Here is a 16,538-nt window from a genome sequence, read left to right on the forward strand (position 1 = left end):
TGCTCCATTTTAGCATCAGGTCAAATAAAGTCCTGTCTTCTTCGTCGCTCGCCAAGGCCATCATCTAGATTTCATCCACACACACACTTCTGTCTTCTTCTCTTATTACGCCTAGTTTCAAAACATGGAAAGTGAAGAGTCCTCCACTCTTTTCGCTAGAAAAATGGAGATATGCAAATTACAAATTTCAACCTTTAAAATCTGACAAGTTTTTCATTAGATTGAGATGTGCTCATAATATTAGGTAATTAATTTCCACCTGTTCTATGCGTTATTTGTCTTTGGGAGGGGAACAAAAGCCATCTGCCATGATCGTATTATGGTCCGGAACAAAACCAGAAGTTCCAGTCACAAAACAAGTCTTCCATCAAAGTACTATATTTACTTTTCTGATTTCTTTTTTTAAGAAATACTTTTCAATGAGTTTTGGCTTTTGTCCAGAACAAATGTGTCATTTACAAATAGAAATCAAGACGGCATGAGTATATATACACTGCGGTGGTTTCCATGTACATGCTACGTCCCAGGAAGTGTTTCATGGGCAAAGAATGGCTGCAGCTGAAAGCTTCAAAGCATATGCACAGAACATACAATCTTCAAAGATTCATTTCCCCCTGATCATAGGTAACTTTTACCAAGTAATCCAGGGATGTGCTCAACTTTGTCACCCCTCAATCTTCTGATATAGATCTGCGAGGGCACGATAGAGGGTAGCAGCGGCAGGTGGTCTGGGCAACGAGCCAAGAAGTATATCTGATGCAGTTATTGACTGGCTGCCATAAAATCGAGAATTCACCTTTGTGCGGGTGGTTACAATACTACCTTCAAGTGAACATCCAACAAATGCACCTGCAATTGCAATAATTGATGATGTAATGTGGTATTATTTATAAGGAAACTACTCAAAATGAAAATACAAAGAAAAATAAAAGGAAATACAGGTATAACATCAGAAATGCTTATTAAGTTGGAAAAAATAGGACACCTTTACTACAGCTGTATGTATAACAAGCAGCGTAACCACCATCACCGGCTCGAACATCAGCTTCAACTGCCCTTCCAACAACGCCAACTGCAGCACTCAAGCCAGCTCCTACAGATAGATGCACATTACCACTGAATGTTTTTACAGCCTCGGTTGTTCTCAAAATAATGATAAAGTCCGTCAACTCCCCTCCAGCCTGCAGCAAAAAAGAGGGCATGGGATTTTAAGTCTTCAGATATATACAAAACACATACTGAGACTGGGAAGGTTTTGCTATGCTGACTTAATAATATCACATTTCAAACTTCTTAAACTTGCATCAAATAGGAAGCTTTGAACAAGGATTCAATTTAAAATTGATACAGACAGCAAAAACTTCATAGATTTGGTACAATCAATATTTTTCTAAAAACTGTTTAAATCTTATTTGTTCCTCCATTTGACTAAACATGAATAAACATATGCAATGGTTATTTCTGTCAGAGTAGTTGCAAATTGTCAAACTGGAGAATAAATGTCAAAGTTGTTATAAATAAAATATTACACCTGTGCTCCCCAACCTAAACCAAATGTAGAAACAGCAGATGGTGGAGACCAAGAGCCATCTTCTCTACGAGCAATCACGACTCCAGTACCTATATTGTAGGTAACCATAACTCCAACTTTCACAGCAGTGATTATTGCAAGGCCTTTTGCTTGTCTTAGAATGGCATCCGGAATTGACTTCTCAGGTTTTAAGGAGCATACCTGAACAATTAATTCCATGCGTTTATAGAATATTCATGCCAGTTAGAAAAACATTTTCATTAAGAAATTAAGAGTACATGTTAATAACGTAGAGACCGATTTTATTCTTTAAATAACCAAATTCATGAATTCTTCTCCCACTATAATTTATGATCCATACAGGGGCTAATTTTTGCGTACATTTATTTAAGTCATAAGTTCTCAAGCCAAAGCAACGCAGTCACTAAGATATTGGGCCTTCTCGATGTAATTCAAACTTAAGGCAAATACGTTCTTAAGGTAAAACTGTAGCTCACTGGCTATCAAAGCAGTAGAGGCATCAACAATGCATGTTCAACAGTTTTGACACTTCAGAGTCTTACCTTCTTATAAACACGAATTGCATTTGCCGCCTTATATATCTCATACTCCATGGATTGTCCCCAAGGAATATTAACCCACGACCGCAAAGTACTAAGGTCTGTAAGATCCTGGGTTGGCATCTGGGCTGCATGGCTTACTTGGTCCATTAAGTATGGCTGGACCGAGTCAAGTCGTACACAGCATACATCACAGACTCGTTGGGGATCCGCAACACGGAACTTTGCTGGCATCAAACTCCTTCCCTTAGAGCAGTCACCACAAAATATTCCTCCACAAAACCGACAATGATGCCTAGAACACATGATGGGATGAAAATGCACGCCACAGAGCATACAAGCAGATGCAGAACTGTCAGCCAACCATTTTGGTGGCTCTGCTTCAATAAGTTCTCTTACATTAGCAAAGTTTGCATCTGTGAGTGTTTGGGCCATTTCTTTCCAAGCCTGGTCAAGGAGATTATCCGATATCCATGAAAGTTTGCATCCATACATATCAGCTGAAGCAATTGAACTTACTTTCCCACGGGCTGCAAGCAGCATTTCTACCATCACATCCCACATGGTCAGCTCCTTCTCTTCCCCAATATACTGGCCCCAACCCATGTCACCATCAGGAAAGTATCCCCCATTTGAGTAGAAACCTTTGGCCCACTCTTCATGCTCAGTTTCCCACATAGGCGGAACGGAAACGGGTATCCAAACCCCAGTTTCTTCAGAAAGTGGAGCATCATAGTAAAAGTATTTTCTTGGCTCCCCATTTACCTTCTCATGTAACTCAGAGTCACATTCTCTAGATTCTGTCATTATTTGGTCATCATTATGCTTCTGCTCTCTATGATTTTCAACTCCATCATTCTGTACATAAAAAAAACAGTAGGTAGCAATTAAAATTTTGCCAAGCCGCAAGCACAAAGCAATACTTACAGGCCGCAACTAAAACAGAAAGACCTATTTTTTTTTCTTTTTAATTTTTGGAGAAGGCCCTAAAATTGAAACCATGCCACCGAAAGACTGTACTTTCCCATTTCAATGACTGTACTTTCCAATTTCCCCGGATTGAATTTTACTTCTGAATCGCAAAGAAACCCTAATTGTTCTCATTGGTGAGGCAACACCAGCTCAATTTTGGGACTTTAGCAGAATGATAATCGAATACGTCAAGATATGCACATATAGAGTATGATCAAATCCCAAAACTTATTCTTCGCCCACAAAAGAATTCAAAACTTAAACACACTCACATAAATGAAATCAAGAGAAGCAGAGAGAGGATGAATATTACCGGCGGAGATTGGAAATTGGGGTGGAGGGTGTCTTCCTGAAGCGAGAAATCCGAAACCCTAGAAGCCAAAGCCTCGGCCTCAACCTCAGAATCGAGTTTATGGGGCCCCTCCATTAGTTTAACCAAATCAAAGCTTCGATCTTTATGTTCTTCTTCGGCGTATACTAATCATTCAGGAACAATCGCAACTAATTCCGTGAGGACGAAGAGGGATTGTGACGAAAACAAATTGCAAAACCCAATTATTATTGCTATTATTACTTTGGATAGAATATAAAATAGGATTGGCGAAAAAACATGAATTGCTTATAGTAGAGGATGAAGCTGTAATGTCGTGTCGGCCAGTCTTCGTCTCTAAAACGTTTCCTTCGTCTATTTATTGTTGGAGAGGCCAGTTTTATTTCTAATTACTTCATTTGCTAGACTTTTATTCAGTTAATCATTATTCATTTTTCATCAAATAAGTTGTCTTTCTTTTTCCAAAAGAAAACTCAATAAGCATGTGTTACAGTGTTATCTTACAATTTTAGCAAAGTTAAAAATAATAAAAAAATTATTTGTTGAAAGCAACGTTTAATTTTGGAAAATATGTTGGTAACATAGTTGCTAAACTATTATTCTTTGAAAGTTATATTTAGTTGCCAACGAAATCTAATCCGATAGAAAAATAAAAATTTGTAAAAAAGCAACAACAAAAACAAAGAATGTGGAAAAAATTCCTGTCATATTTATGAACATAATCTAAACAAGCAAAAACAATTTCTTTCGTAACCGAGAATTGTTTACAACATTAGTGATTTACAAGATAATAGACTACTTATCTCTTGCTCCAAACTACGGGCACATGGTAAGGGAGGAGATTTATTACACAATCAAGATGTTATAAAGGTTAGAATTTGAGATCTCTTGTCTGCAAACAAATGATATTTTTTACTGGGCTAGACCCCGTTGGCATCTTCTTTGGTTGTTATTTTAAGTATTATCTTACCTACCAATTCTTAATTATTAACAAATACATTTTCAACATAAATTTAAAAATATATTTCAGCATGAAATTAACAAGAAATTATGACTTTGAAATTGAAAATAATAATGATATATGTGAAATTTACCTCATTATTCTAACATCGCAGCGAGCGAACCGGCAGAGACGAACTGTGTGTTGTCTTAGAAGCCACTAGCAGAGTCTGAGCGGGTCACCAATGGCAACCCGGTTCCCGAGTCCGAGTCCGAGTCATAAAGTGGCGAGCTTGGTCCTGGTCCTGGTCCTCTTAGCTAGCCTCTACGGCTCCTGCCGTGGATCTGAGTCTCGGATCCATTCGGGTCGCGACCTGTTGGCCACTCAAAGGAGGAACAACGGCAGTCAGAACCAGATCCCGAGCTGCAACGACATGTCGTCGGAGTCACAGTGCTCCCGGAACCCAAAGTGCCGGTGGTGCCGCAGCGACGTCCTCAACGACATGTGCTTCCCAAAGCTCGAGGCTTTGCGCTTACCCCTACAGGTCTTCTCTTGCAAAATTGACTACAGTCGTCTCAACAGAAATCATGAGAAAGCTTAGCTTGAGTATATTTTAATTTAAAGTCAGCTGCTTTTAAATCTTTTTCCACTTTTAATCACAAATCAATTCTTGTGTGTTGTTGTTGTTGTTTGTTGAGTAGGGAATTGTGCATCTTGTGATCTGTAAATGATGTGTTGTGAATTGAAATTGATCTGTTCTTGAATTGAAGATCTGAATCTTTTGATAGACTGTAGTTGAAGTTGTGATTGTTGAAGGTTCGATTGTGTTTTTCCCAGCTAAGGATTTGGATTTAATAGAATGGGAAGTTGAAGTATCAGAGGAAGTGGATTAAGCTTGAGCAGCTTAAGATCAAGCTTAATACATGTGCCTCAAAAGTAGTTTAAGTAGCTTAAGATCATCATATCCATGCCTTAGGAATTGAGGCACATTTTGCAAAATTGTGTGTGTTTCATTTTCATATAGAGGATTTGTTCATTTATAAATTAGAGGAAGAAATATAGCTGCCTGCTTGTAAGTTGTGCTTGTACAATGTGAAAGTAAATCAACTTAGTACATTTTGCTTGTAAGTTTTGTGAGTGATCCATGGAAACCTAGAAGAAAGCATGAAGCCTGGCATGCAAGGTAATGGGACAACTGGACAAGGGTTAGCAACAAGATAATATGTAAGGGCCACTTTGTTGTGCAAAAAACCCTCAGGTTCAGGTGTAGAGCAATTAGGTTTTTGAATCGTTTCTTTGGGTTTCGCAGCTCTGCGTGAAGATGATGATGGGGGGTCTTTTATTGTTCTTTTCATTGATAAAATTTGTATGCAACTTGCAACCAACGAGATTGGAACTCTGCAACAACAGCCTCCCAGCATATAGCACCACTGGTTATATGCTACGAGTCACGTGGTGTGGGTGATACTATACAACTCCTCATGTAATCTCTTGCACTCCAAAAATAAATGTAATACAGATAGGGCTGGGAGTTGTGTATTTGTATTTTAGGGTGTAAGTATATAAACAGTAGCAGACAGCCACATAGTATTTGCTGGATCTATATCTTGTTATTGGTTTTTTATACCATGTCTAGGAGCTTTCCACTTGAGAACAGTCAAGTATGGAGAAAATAAAGATGCTGCTCTCAGATGCAACGCCGATATGGGGTGTGCCATCAATGTTATGGCTTTAGTTTAGTTTGTATAGGTGGATGTTGGGGAAGAAGGGAAAACCAAAATGACGAGTACAGATCCGGTTGCTCGAATGGAGTAGCGATCCTCTTCTTTTGCCCTTGCTCTCAGGAGTCAGGACCTTCTAGAAGTATATTATGTCTGGGATTTCAGCAAGTGGCATTAGTGATAGAGCTAAATAACAGCACAAAAATGTGGGGTTAGCAATAAAACCCGGGATCTAAGAGCTAAATTGCTGGAGAAGAACGTGGGGTTTTTCAACAAAGTAATCTCTTCCTACATATAGATAGATGAGACCAATGCAGTCCCACATAGTACTTAGTATCAAGAATTGTTTCAAGCATGGAAAAGAAAAAACAAGCAATAAACGGTTTTTTAATCCAAAACACTGCAGCAATAAACTGCGCATCAAGATTTCCTCTTTAAGCATAACGATTGTTCCGAGAAGTTAATGAAAAGAAACAAATGAACTCACAATCGTCAAACAATTTCAACTACGAACATATTATTTGAGCAACTGAACTGAGTTTACAAATCAAATCAAATCGTGGTGAACAAGGAGAGCCTCTTTTTCCACCTTTAAAATTAACAAACAAATTGAACATATTTGTTCAACTTTACAACAAAACAGAGACAGATAGCAAATCAATTCACACCGCTTCATCAACTTTGGCTCCGCCGCCGCCGCCAGCAGCCGCAACAAACTGCTTCACAGCATCCCTCATATCATCACAATTCAACCCATCAAAGAACTCCATCAACTTCCCCAGCTCCTGGTCTGCCATGTCATCCACAAACGGTCGGACTGGAACGGCGTTCTCCGGTTGTAAAGAATACGAATTTGGATTATCATCCACAATCACTGCCCGGCTCAAGTCCCTCCCTAACCCGGACAAGTCCTTCACCAACTTCCCATCCACTTCTTTACACGCGTCCCTGTAGAGCCGGTGCGAAATGACCCGGTTCCGGTCCAACCGGTCCAGCACCAGCGACGCGTACTCTCTCAACCCGGCCGTGAACACTACCAACTCGTACTTCTCTGCAAGATTCTCCAACAACTCGTCCACACCAGGCCGCTTCAGCACGTAGAAATTCATGGCTACGCCGTCGATATTCGGCCGTATGACGAAATCGTACTTCTCCGGCGGCGGCTCGGCCTGGGAGTGAACCAGCGTCTCATCGAGATCAAGAAACACGGTCTGCTTCTCCGCTGAGACCAGCGGTGGGAGCGGGGTGTCGAAGAAAAGATTGCGTTGGATCGGGTCTTCGGATCCGGATTCGGGCTCGTGGATTTGGGATTTCTTGAGGATCTTGAAGCCTTTGTGGCGGTTGGGGGTCCCTATTCGAGCTAGCTTGGTGAAGAGCTTGATGAGGCGGCGCTGGCAAGTGAAGATCGAGGAGAGCACAGCCGAGGAGGCCGCGGCTGCTGCCTTTTTGGCCGAAGACTTGCCGCGGGTGCGCCGCCTGTTGGCGCTCTTCTTCACAATCTTGGACACCATTTCTTCAAATTCTCACTTGCCAATTTGTCTTCTTCAAATCTTGATCAGAAATCAAGACAGAGAGCGAGAGAGAGAGAGAGGGGTGTGGAGTTTGAAATGGTTGAATTTGAGAATGGGGTTATTGGAGTTTTTAAACCTTAGGTTCGGTGTAACGGTCGTCAGTGTAGGTTCGGAACCGAAGCTGAGGAGATGTGGTTATTGGTTTAGGTTCGGATACGTGTGAAAATTGAAGGATGATTAGGATTGGGGCTTGGCTGGATGGCAGGTTTTAGATTTAAGTGAACGCGTCACTATCAGTACAAATTTACAGCTTTTGCCAACTCCCCTAAATTCGCCTTCCTATTTGTTATTTCTGAGAACCTTCCACATTTGTTGTTCTTTTCTAAAAGAAGGTTCTATATTTTTGTTATGTTTCAATGCTTTATATTTTGACTGCCTTTATTATTTTTATTAAAATAAACGAGAACAAGAAATGTAAAATAATTTCCAATTGGAAACGAATATCATTTCTTTCGTGTTTAATTATTTGACAGAGAGAATGAGTTTCGAAATATTTTTAAGATCTTAACTGCAAATTTGGGATTTTTATTTATTTCTTGTTTGAAAGTCAAATTCAAGGCTATAGACATGCATGCTTTTCAAAAACCCTTGAGTAATACTCAACATGACCATACCTTCATTTCGACATATTATCATTTAACGGATTTTAAGAATGACAGATCTAATGGCATGATCAAACTCAACAATTTTGAAAAGTTATATTAAGTGAAAGTTGATTGTCGTTGTTAATTAGCTGAATGCAATAGAAGATTATCATCATGTTGGATGATAGTCTTCCAACTCCAACACAAGTTTAGACATTTTACCCCGGTTTCATTCTAAGGCTTCTTAGATTGTCCAGGTTCTTGATGTTCTATCAGTTTACAAGTATCAATTTTCAAAGAGACCGACCGGTGATACCTTTTACGTAAGACTTGCTGTTTTCATGCAACATGTTATAAAGAAACAAAAAAAAAAAGGTTGATTATCATCAAGGCCTACAAAAACTGTTTCATTTCATAACAAAATATATTCTTTAATTTCTCAATGTAAAAAAAAAAGGATGAAATCCTGTGCGAAAGCACACGATTACATTAATAATTAGCAGAAAGAAACTGCACACGATCACCATATTTGTCCCCCACTCCAAAACTGGCGGCCCAACTGGGCCAACTCTATGGACACTGATGACAGAGCACGGCGTCGAAACGGTAGGTTTAGACTTAGCATCACTCATCTCCTCCAATTCGTCGTCGTCATCGTCGTCGTCATCAGACAACATCAATCCATCGTCACCAACAAACTTCTTCACAGCAACCCTAATGTCCTCACAACAACGTAACTCTTCGTCCTCGAAGAACTCCAGCAACCTCTCTAGCTCCCGGTCCGCTGGGTCGTAAAAAAACCGGCGGACGGGGATCGCGTTCTCTGGCTGGAGGAAATAAGCATTGGGATTGTCGTCCACAATCACCACCCGCCTCAAGTCCCGCCCCAACCTGGACAAGTCCTTCACGAACTTCCCGCTCATCTCCTTACACGAGTCCCTGTAGAGCCGGTGCGAGACCAGGCGCTTCCGGTCCAGCCGGTCCAGTACCAGCGTCGCGTAATCTCTCAGCCCAGCCGTGAACACCACCACCTCGTACTGCGCCGCCAGCCTCTCCAAAAACGCGTCCACGCCGGGTCGTTTCACCACGTAGAAAGTCATCACCTTGCCGCGGACCTTCGGCTGGACAACGAAGTCGAAGTTCTTGGGCGGCGGACCCGTCACGGAGTGGACCAAGGTCTCGTCGAGGTCCAGACACACTGTCCGTTTCTCTGGCGAGGCTAGAGGCGGGAGTGGGAGGCGGGCCTGGGTTTCGGGTCGGGTCTCCGGGGACTGGGGTTTGTGGAGGACCTTGAATGCTTTGTTGGTGCCGACGCGGGTCAGCACGACGGTGGATGGTGCAATCGCCGACTTTTTCAAGCAGCAGTTGCGGCGGTGGCGGCGCCGTATGCCGCGGCAGAGCTTGATGGGCATGGGCTTGTTGGTGCTGGGGGTTTTCTTGAGAATCCTGGACACCATATTACTTTGGTTGGTTGTTGCTTCAATGTCGAAATTGAAAATGGTGGAGAAGTTGAATTGAATTGTTGAGAATTGTTGGGGCTAGTTTTAAATTTCTGGTGGGTGCAACGGAAGGTTGGAACAAAAGGGTAAGCGAGGGTGAGTTTGTTAGAGCTGCGGTTAATTTTGTTTAGATATTGGTTTTTACTGTTAGAATTGAAGGCATTGTTGGATTTGGATGGTTATTTTAGTTTTAGTTAACCAGCTGGTTTAGTTTCAAGTGAAGGCACCAGTCTACCGGTAAAATGGTTATCACAGTCAATGAGTCAACAGTCTATCACATTTCTTCATTCAAATGCAGAACGAGAATTTGAACTTAGAAGCTCTTTCTATAGCGATAAAAGAGGTATCACTGTATGAAAAGCTAATTTGGACCTAGAACGTATTTCAATACCTGAATTTTGACTTTCATTCCCTTATTTGGCTAATTCCGTTGATTGCTGAATTCCTTTCTTTTTTTCTTCTTCTATTGATGCTATGTTTTGACTTTTCTATGTTACCTTAATTGTGTATTCAATTTAGATTTTAAATGATTTTAAAAGAGTTATAAAGTTGATGGAGTTTAATTGAATTTAATTAAGTTTGACTGTATTCTACAAACTCCACATAGATTTTGACTGAATTCATGTCTAGATTTTAATTGAGTTTGTTAGAATTGTATTATTGATTTTAATGAAGTTTATAACAATGGTGATGGTGGTGATGGCAATGGCTGTGGCGATAGTGGTTTGTTGGGGAGGCAGTGGTGAAGGGATTGGGGGTGGGGGTGGTAGTGGTGGTGGTGGGAATGAGGTGGTGGAGGTGGCAGTGGCAATGGCAGTGATGGTGATGACGCTGTCAGTGGTTGTGGTGGGGCTGATAGTAGGGGTGGTAATGATGGTGGAGGTAAGGGTAAGGGTGGTGGTGGAGGTGGTGGCAGTGGCAGTGATGCTGATGGTGATGGTGCTAGCGGTAGTGGTGGTGACAGTGGGAGTGATGGTGGCTAGTAGTGAGGGCGGCGGTGGGTGGTGGTGCTGGTAGCAACGACGATGACTGTGGTGGTGATGGTGGTGGCGTCGGTGGCTATGGTTATAGTTATGATAAGATGGTGGTAGTAGAAGTGGTGAAATCATATATTGAGAATAAAAATAATATATTTATCAAAATCTCTGGGGGGAAGCAAAGATTTGTCATGCCCTAAAATTAGTCTATTATCAAACGAAATCCACCACTTTTTGTATTTCCTTTAAAATTAATGAGTTTTTGAATACACCCAAACTTTTATGAAATCTTTTAAAGTCGTGATTGAATACATCCAAATTTAAATGGAGTTTAAAAGTTTGAATTGAATACACCCAGAATTGAAAATCGTGATTGAATACACCTAAACTTTTAAACTTCTTTAAAATCTTTAAAAATCTAAATTGAATACACCCCTTTTTAACTTCATTCTATTCTATGTCACTTTTAGTAACAACGAATTTTTCTGCCATATTTTTGGTTTTTTTTGTTGATTAAAAAAACGATACAATTTTATTAGATAAAAAGGAATGATAGTATAAAGGACATAGACGGTAAAGAGAATAATAATAATATGGTAGACATAAGTAAAGCTTTTCAAGTGACTTGAACAAAGAGGGAATAAGAGGCTCGAACGAAGGTTTTAGGCCAGCCATGGTTTAGTGAGCATAAATAAAATAACAATGTAATGGTTAGTTTAGCATTCTAAAATTTAGTTGGATATAGATAATAAATCAGGATTTGGAAGGCCAAAAAATGCGGTTTTTCAAAAATGAAATTTGGGTGTAGTGAGTGATTAGATGCAGTGCTCAAGTATTTGGGTGCATTTAGAAATTCTCAAATAAAACCTCTCTCAACTGTGGACAGCTCGTCTAAAATAATAATTGCGCCTGGGCCACAACACGACACCGCAATGCAAATGTTATGGCCTCTGAATGTTAGCACATACGAAATAAAGAAGGCCTCCAGCAGCATCATGTGGACTTCCCGTAAACATTTTCATACCAATTGGTGCCAAACAAAGCTTGTGTAGAAAGTGTATGTTCCATTTTGTCACGCGAAGAGAAAAATACATGTGTAATAAGTCCGATCGGAATAAAATGAAATCGGGATGAACCATTCTATCTTCCAAACGGAGATGGCTGGCTCTTCCTAGAATGAGAGTTTGTTCAGTGAGCATCCCCTTATTACCAAAACACAAGATTGAAAAGAAAGAAAAAAAATTAATATGAGGAAAGCAAAGCATAAGAATGACATCACAAAAAAGTACGCAGAAAAATGAGTTGATCAGACGTTTGTATATTGGCCAAACTTTTCTGGAAGTAGATTTGGTTACCCTGAAAATGAGGCTGAAAATGATACGCCTATAAGTAAGCAATGACTTGACCACGCTACACTGAAAACAGTGAGTATATCATCTTGGTAGTTGAAAAGAACAAATTTCTTCATAAAGTAATGCAGTAAGTGTTACTCAGGTCAGGTCTTTGCCTGCCACTGAAAACAATAAAAAGCTTTCAGAGCATGTCTCCATGACATGAATTTGTTATTATCCTCTGTTATCACCTTTCACTTTCCATGAATTGGTCAAAATAATTTAATTTACATATCTTAAAATACAAGTGTGAAAAGAATAAGATTACATGAACAATACCAGAACAACAACCATCACAAAAAGATGGCCAAATGGAGGGAGACTGATGAAGAATGGTGTTGAAATAGTGAATAGTGGGAGGTTAGATCTTGCATGCGCATTGAACAATTTATTGGTTGGTATCAGATTTCTCTATGCTTCATCATTCATGGTTCTTCTTTTGAATTTAGTGGAAGATTGAAGAGAAGTTGATGTTAGCCTGCACTAATGAATAGTTTATTGATACTTAAACTCCAGCATGATCAGATTCAGGTCGCTAATGGGGTCAATGCAAAAATAATCAACTTTAATTACTTCACAATCATAATTGGATAATTAAAAGGTACTTCTGGCAAGGTAGTGTTTTGACTAGTTCTGCTGCCACCAATAATTCCTTTTCCTATTGAATGAGACAATAATATATTAAACTCACACACACACTACACGGATACTAGGACTCGAATCTTAGAACCTTGCCTGAAAGAGCAATTACTCTAAACCACTACACTAGTGAGTCTTTTACTTATTTTTATACATCTATTTTAAAGATGAAATGTGATTGCTCTTTGGCCTTTTTCATCTTAAAATGACCCTTTGTTTGGTTCAAAAGTGTTAAAACCAATTGAAGACAAATTAGCAAGTAAAATTGGATTGAGGGAATCACAAATCAGAATCTTTTACCGTCTCATGAATTTTTTTATTTCATATCTGTCGCGGTTTCGAATAGTCCTTTAGGAAAAAGTTTACAGCACATTACTTTGATAAATACACACATAATTTTTTATTTTTTTTATTTAGAAAAAACAACAAGTATTTCTTGTTAACTTGGAAAATATACTTCTGTCTTGCTCTGTTCCAAGCCGAATGAATTATGCTTAACCTATATAAATTAATGGTTGCATTTGTCTTTTTGCTGTTTAGCAAAACTTTAGGTTTAGTTGCACTGCTTAGGAATAACAGGAAGCAGAGTCCTCCTCAATTTAATTTAGTTATTAATTAAGGTATTTTCATTAATATTTTTGAGAATTTTGTTGAAGTAATTTAAGTTCAAAATTCTTATGTAAAATAATTGATGAATACCAAACGAATAAACGGTCAAATCATAACTTCACACGTATTTTAAGAAGCTATGTCCCGTTGTAATCTGTTCATATGAATTTGTTTACTCTGAGAAATGAATCCTTATCTTCAAGTGATTATTCTTGGATTAATTCCTAAAGCGGTTAATGCATGATCATGTTAAAAAGAGAAACCAAATTTTGTTGAATCTTATCCAACCTATTAACCGTAAGTGGAAAATATTCTGAACAACCAAATTGACACGAACATTTTCTATTTTTGGATGGTTGCCAACTGAGACCAGCATGATTGGAAATATTTTTGCTCCCTCTTTAACTCCATGTGTATGCTTACCACTATTTTTAATACTTAACACGTGTTCATAGATATAACCATGGTTAACTTTTTACTTTGATTTATGTAATATAGACACGTATCAAGTGTTGAGAAGGATGATGAGCATACACGTTGAGTTAAATGGTGAGGCAAAATGGCCCCGGCATGATTTATTTCTAGAGGAAGTCCCTACACGGCCTTTCGTTGCTAAAGTCTTGCAAAACCGACTCCATGTTTCTCAGACTTGGCAAATAATGTGGTAGCTCTATAAGGTAGTGAATTAAAAGCGCTTTAGGGAAGTTATGAAAAGCCATTCATGTCCACTCTGTATTTCCGGCGGGTAGTTGAGGCAGCTTTCAATGCCCTTTTGCTATTTCACAAGCTATACATGCGACATTTTCAACGATTTCTACTATGGAAATTGTCATCTAAAGCAAACAAAGAAAAAAGAAACCAACAAGAGCATAAAGCCCTATCCTTTTGATCTTATTAGTCAACATCTCTCTCTCTCTCTCTCTCTCTCTCTCTCTCTCTCTCTCTCTCTCTTTGTGGATCCCATAAATTGCGTTGTCCTGGCAGGGTTTTTTCCTCACTCTAAGGTTGGAAGAGAAAGCAGGCAATCTCTCCTTTTCGGGTCACCTTTGCTCTCTCCTTCTTCTATCTCCTTCTTCTCTCTCAGCTAGTCTTTGTGCTTTAAGTTTAAGCCATGGCTGAGACTTCAGGAGCTAATGGTAATGGAACCCATGTTTTCAATGTTGAAGATGGTGATGGCAACAGTCACAGACTTTCCCAATCTTCCACCAAAACCAACCAAGAATCAAGCAGTTTTGGTCTCTCTGTGCCTTTCATGCAGAAGGTGACTTTAAATTATTTTTGTTTCAGTTACTTTTTGGCTCAAACTTAATTGCAAATGTTGTGTTTCAGTTTCAAAACCATTTGAAATGCTTTGATGCTTATCCTCACCATCAATTAATCTCTCCAAGTTTTGTGTCATATTAAACTCAAATGCAAAAAAAAAAAAAAAGCTTAGAAATTGTTGAGGCAACAAATTAAACTCGAAGGAAATGTTGAATAATAAAGTAGAAATCTTGTGTGGGACAGGTGATTGCTGAGGTGTTGGGTACATACTTCGTGGTATTTGCAGGCTGTGGGGCTGTGGTGGTGAATTTGAGCACAGATAAGACGGTGTCGTTTCCAGGAATTTCAATTGTTTGGGGACTGGTTGTGATGGTCATGGTTTACTCTGTTGGTCACATCTCTGGTGCCCATTTTAATCCTGCTGTCACCATTGCTTTTGCCATTACCAAGAGGTTTCCATGGAAACAGGTGAGCTAACCAAACCAACCCATGATTTTTTCTTTTCTTTTGTAATTGGTAAACTACACAAATCTTCTTCCCGATGTTTGGTTGTTCTCCATATAAAAAATCATGTTTCTTCCTGAACAAGGTTATTTCTAAGCAAAGACATCATGTGTTCAACTCAAAACACCAATCAGATTTGTTTCGATCAATTTATTGTCAAATTAAACTTACAGATGGATGCTATATCATCACATTTCTCTTCCCAATTCAATCTATTCTGTTTTGATTTTGATAGGTACCGGCTTACATAGCAGCTCAAGTCCTTGGATCAACACTTGCAAGTGGTACCCTTAGACTAATATTCCAGGGGCACCAGAACCATTTTGCTGGAACAATTCCTACTGGAAATCCCTGGCAGTCATTTGCGATTGAGTTCGTTATCACATTTTACCTCATGTTTGTTATTTCTGGTGTTGCCACAGATAACAGAGCGGTAATTACTTCTTCTCCCTCTTTGTACCTCAGCATTTGACAACATTGGTCCAAATTTCCCAATTAAAATACTTAACCAATATGGTTGATCACCAACAAGGGTTGGTGTCTAATAACTTGCTTAACTTGTTAGACTAATATAATTGGATTTGGGAATACAATTATATCATTTAATTACCCCTAGTATATTCCAAAAAGTCTGCATCATATTATATTATTCATGTTAAACTATTACAGAGACCGTGACATGAGGATCCGATGGCGATCTTATCTTTCTTCTTTTGTTTGTTTATGCAGATTGGAGAGCTTGCTGGGCTTGCGGTTGGCGCTACGGTTCTTCTTAACGTGATGTTTGCAGGGTAATAACTTATTAATTAATATCCTCTAATCACACATATGCTCTTTGACTAAACATATTCTTTGCCTAATAAGTAGTGTGACATACGGTTTCCCATTTGGAAGTTATCAACAAAGTCAAATTAAGCACTTTGCATTAATCTTTGTGTGTCAATTACAAATTAAGATATGTGTCTTAATGATTTGGGGTGATATATAATTCTGCAGGCCAATCTCAGGAGCATCAATGAACCCAGCAAGAAGCATAGGACCTGCAATTGTTTCAACCCAATATAAGCACCTGTGGGTTTACATTTTTGCACCAACTCTTGGGGCTGTGTGTGGTGCTTTGGTCTATAATGTTATCAGGTTCACAGACAAGCCTCTGCGTGAGATCACCAAGAGTAGCTCTTTCTTAAAAGGCGTGGGGAGCAAGTAACGGCTCTAATTGTTGATGAAGAAATTAGAGAGGCAAAAAAAGGGTTACATTAACTAGTTAATTATGCACAAAAAGAAAAGAGAAACAAATCAAGATCATTTTTATGGTTTAAGCACCTTTAAATTGCTTTTTTGTATTTTGTTTTTTTATAGAAAGGAATGGAAATTTGAATCCCCATGTTTGTATGTTACCGTATAAATGCGCTTTCTTATATATCAAATATCCATTGACCGATATAC

General features: G+C 39.1%; 4 protein-coding genes across 5 annotated transcripts; 1 reads left to right on the top strand and 3 right to left on the bottom strand.

The window, feature by feature from the left end:
• Nucleotides 1–342: 342 nt before the first annotated feature.
• LOC117626075 lies at nt 343–3,861 on the bottom strand. 2 transcript variants are annotated; one of them, XM_034357717.1, is made up of 5 exons: nt 3,377–3,861; nt 2,095–2,949; nt 1,532–1,732; nt 986–1,181; nt 343–849 (listed from the first exon to the last, which is right to left on the bottom strand). In XM_034357717.1, the coding sequence occupies exons 1-5, from the start codon at nt 3,488–3,490 to the stop codon at nt 665–667; spliced, it is 1,551 nt and encodes a 516-aa protein (XP_034213608.1). In that variant the 5' UTR covers nt 3,491–3,861; the 3' UTR covers nt 343–664. The 2 variants fall into 2 exon arrangements, with proteins under 2 accessions (XP_034213608.1, XP_034213609.1); XM_034357718.1 differs by lacking the exon at nt 1,532–1,732 and having other exon boundaries at nt 3,377–3,749.
• Nucleotides 3,862–6,547: 2,686 nt separating this feature from the next.
• LOC117626077 (carboxy-terminal domain RNA polymerase II polypeptide A small phosphatase 1-like) lies at nt 6,548–7,661 on the bottom strand. Its single transcript, XM_034357721.1, has one exon. It carries the CDS (start codon nt 7,564–7,566, stop codon nt 6,718–6,720), a length of 849 nt encoding a protein of 282 aa, XP_034213612.1. The 5' UTR covers nt 7,567–7,661; the 3' UTR covers nt 6,548–6,717.
• Nucleotides 7,662–8,529: 868 nt separating this feature from the next.
• Nucleotides 8,530–9,667, bottom strand: LOC117624220 (carboxy-terminal domain RNA polymerase II polypeptide A small phosphatase 1-like). The gene is made up of 2 exons (XM_034355365.1): nt 8,683–9,667; nt 8,530–8,543 (listed from the first exon to the last, which is right to left on the bottom strand). The coding sequence occupies exons 1-2, from the start codon at nt 9,665–9,667 to the stop codon at nt 8,530–8,532; spliced, it is 999 nt and encodes a 332-aa protein (XP_034211256.1).
• Nucleotides 9,668–14,317: 4,650 nt separating this feature from the next.
• LOC117624560 (aquaporin NIP1-1) lies at nt 14,318–16,533 on the top strand. Its single transcript, XM_034355878.1, has 5 exons — nt 14,318–14,586; nt 14,832–15,056; nt 15,328–15,525; nt 15,822–15,883; nt 16,089–16,533. Exons 1-5 carry the CDS (start codon nt 14,437–14,439, stop codon nt 16,297–16,299), a joined length of 846 nt encoding a protein of 281 aa, XP_034211769.1. The 5' UTR covers nt 14,318–14,436; the 3' UTR covers nt 16,300–16,533.
• Nucleotides 16,534–16,538: the final 5 nt, after the last annotated feature.

This window comes from Prunus dulcis, chromosome 4 (assembly GCF_902201215.1).
Source record: "Prunus dulcis chromosome 4, ALMONDv2, whole genome shotgun sequence".
Classification (NCBI taxonomy): Eukaryota; Viridiplantae; Streptophyta; class Magnoliopsida; order Rosales; family Rosaceae; genus Prunus; species Prunus dulcis.

Bases quoted from the DNA above. Each gene is read 5' to 3' on its own strand.
- LOC117626075 (XM_034357717.1), bottom strand. From the start codon at position 3,490: ATGGAGGGGCCCCATAAACTCGATTCTGAGGTTGAGGCCGAGGCTTTG. The intron at 2,950-3,376 runs GTAATATTCATC...TTTTATGTACAG, and splicing joins CCAATTTCCAATCTCCGCCG to AATGATGGAGTTGAAAATCA. The intron at 850-985 runs GTGTCCTATTTT...TTGCAATTGCAG, and splicing joins TACATACAGCTGTAGTAAAG to GTGCATTTGTTGGATGTTCA.
- LOC117626077 (XM_034357721.1), bottom strand. From the start codon at position 7,566: ATGGTGTCCAAGATTGTGAAGAAGAGCGCCAACAGGCGGCGCACCCGC.
- LOC117624220 (XM_034355365.1), bottom strand. From the start codon at position 9,667: ATGGTGTCCAGGATTCTCAAGAAAACCCCCAGCACCAACAAGCCCATG.
- LOC117624560 (XM_034355878.1), top strand. From the start codon at position 14,437: ATGGCTGAGACTTCAGGAGCTAATGGTAATGGAACCCATGTTTTCAAT. The intron at 15,526-15,821 runs GTAATTACTTCT...TTGTTTATGCAG, and splicing joins TTGCCACAGATAACAGAGCG to ATTGGAGAGCTTGCTGGGCT. The intron at 15,884-16,088 runs GTAATAACTTAT...ATAATTCTGCAG, and splicing joins CTTAACGTGATGTTTGCAGG to GCCAATCTCAGGAGCATCAA.